Source organism: Acanthisitta chloris, unplaced genomic scaffold (genome assembly GCF_000695815.1).
Source record: "Acanthisitta chloris isolate BGI_N310 unplaced genomic scaffold, ASM69581v1 scaffold11795, whole genome shotgun sequence".
Taxonomy (NCBI): Eukaryota; Metazoa; Chordata; class Aves; order Passeriformes; family Acanthisittidae; genus Acanthisitta; species Acanthisitta chloris.
This window is the reverse complement of record NW_008673188.1, coordinates 1-954: the sequence shown is the minus strand read 5'-3', so window position 1 is coordinate 954 and position 954 is coordinate 1. Positions and strand designations below refer to the sequence as shown.

Below are 954 nucleotides of genomic sequence, written 5' to 3'. Positions count from 1 at the left end.
TTGCTTCACAGAAAAGGTTGTCAAGCACTGAAACAGGCTGCCCAGGGAAGCAGTTGTGTCACCATTCCTGTAGGTGTTTAGATGTGGCACTTAGGGACAGGGTGTAGGGGTGAATTTGGCAGTTTGCCTAGTTATCTTTTCCAACCTAAACGATTCTATGAACTATTAACTTGGGAGTGAAAGCAAATGACTCCTAAGCTCCTCAAAGAACAAAGCAAAGCAGAACACAAAGTCAGACAAGTGATAATGAGAATCAAATAGTTAAAGCTAAGAGTAGGATAGGGGATAGTCAAGTAAAGAGCACCTGAATAAACAGAAGATACAAGGTTGATTAATAAGGAATTGTTTTAGTTTATTAAGCATGGAAAGGGTAGAACTTAGGGTATTATTTTAGCTTAGGTAGCGTAAAAACAATGTATTTACAAGGAAGAAAAACTAGATGCAGCTGGACTCAGGACCTGGCAGCATGTGCCAAACTCAAAGGTGAAAAGATCAAGCTGATCAAGACCATTGGCCTTCCTCCCAACGACCCCCAGAGCCCATTGGACTAATGCCAAGTGGGAGGAGATGAAGGAGAAAATTATGATAATTATTTCCAAGAACTAACTGTAATAATAACACCCATCCCTGGAAATAATTAATATGTATGAGCATTTAATGTATAAAAGCCATGACGTTTTTGTCCCTGGTTGCACAAGTTTGGTGGAGCGGTCTCTGTTGTGCCCAGTGCTGAATAAACAATTACCTGCTACTCAGAGATACAAGCCTGGGAGTAGTTCTTTTCCAGCCTTTTCTCAGCATCAGAAGGATGCGGCTGTTCAGACTGAGCCGTTCTCCTGTGCGTTCAGTACGAGCACACACACTCAGCACCCGAACTGGGGCTCAGCTGTGGCCGGGACGGGCGGACAGCCCCGGGCCTTACCAGTTCTCGATCATCTCCTTGATGGCGTTGGC

The 954-nt window shown here is 44.1% G+C and overlaps 1 protein-coding gene across 1 annotated transcript in view; it reads right to left on the bottom strand.

Annotated features, from left to right (window-relative positions):
• Positions 1-951, bottom strand: part of MLH1 (mutL homolog 1) — a gene marked incomplete at its 5' end in the record, with an annotated part of 18,438 nt that extends 17,487 nt beyond the window's left edge. The window contains one exon of the mRNA XM_009074842.1: positions 923-951. Within this exon, the coding sequence (XP_009073090.1) occupies positions 923-951 (29 nt within the window). The remainder of the gene's footprint in view (positions 1-922) is intronic.
• Positions 952-954: the final 3 nt, after the last annotated feature.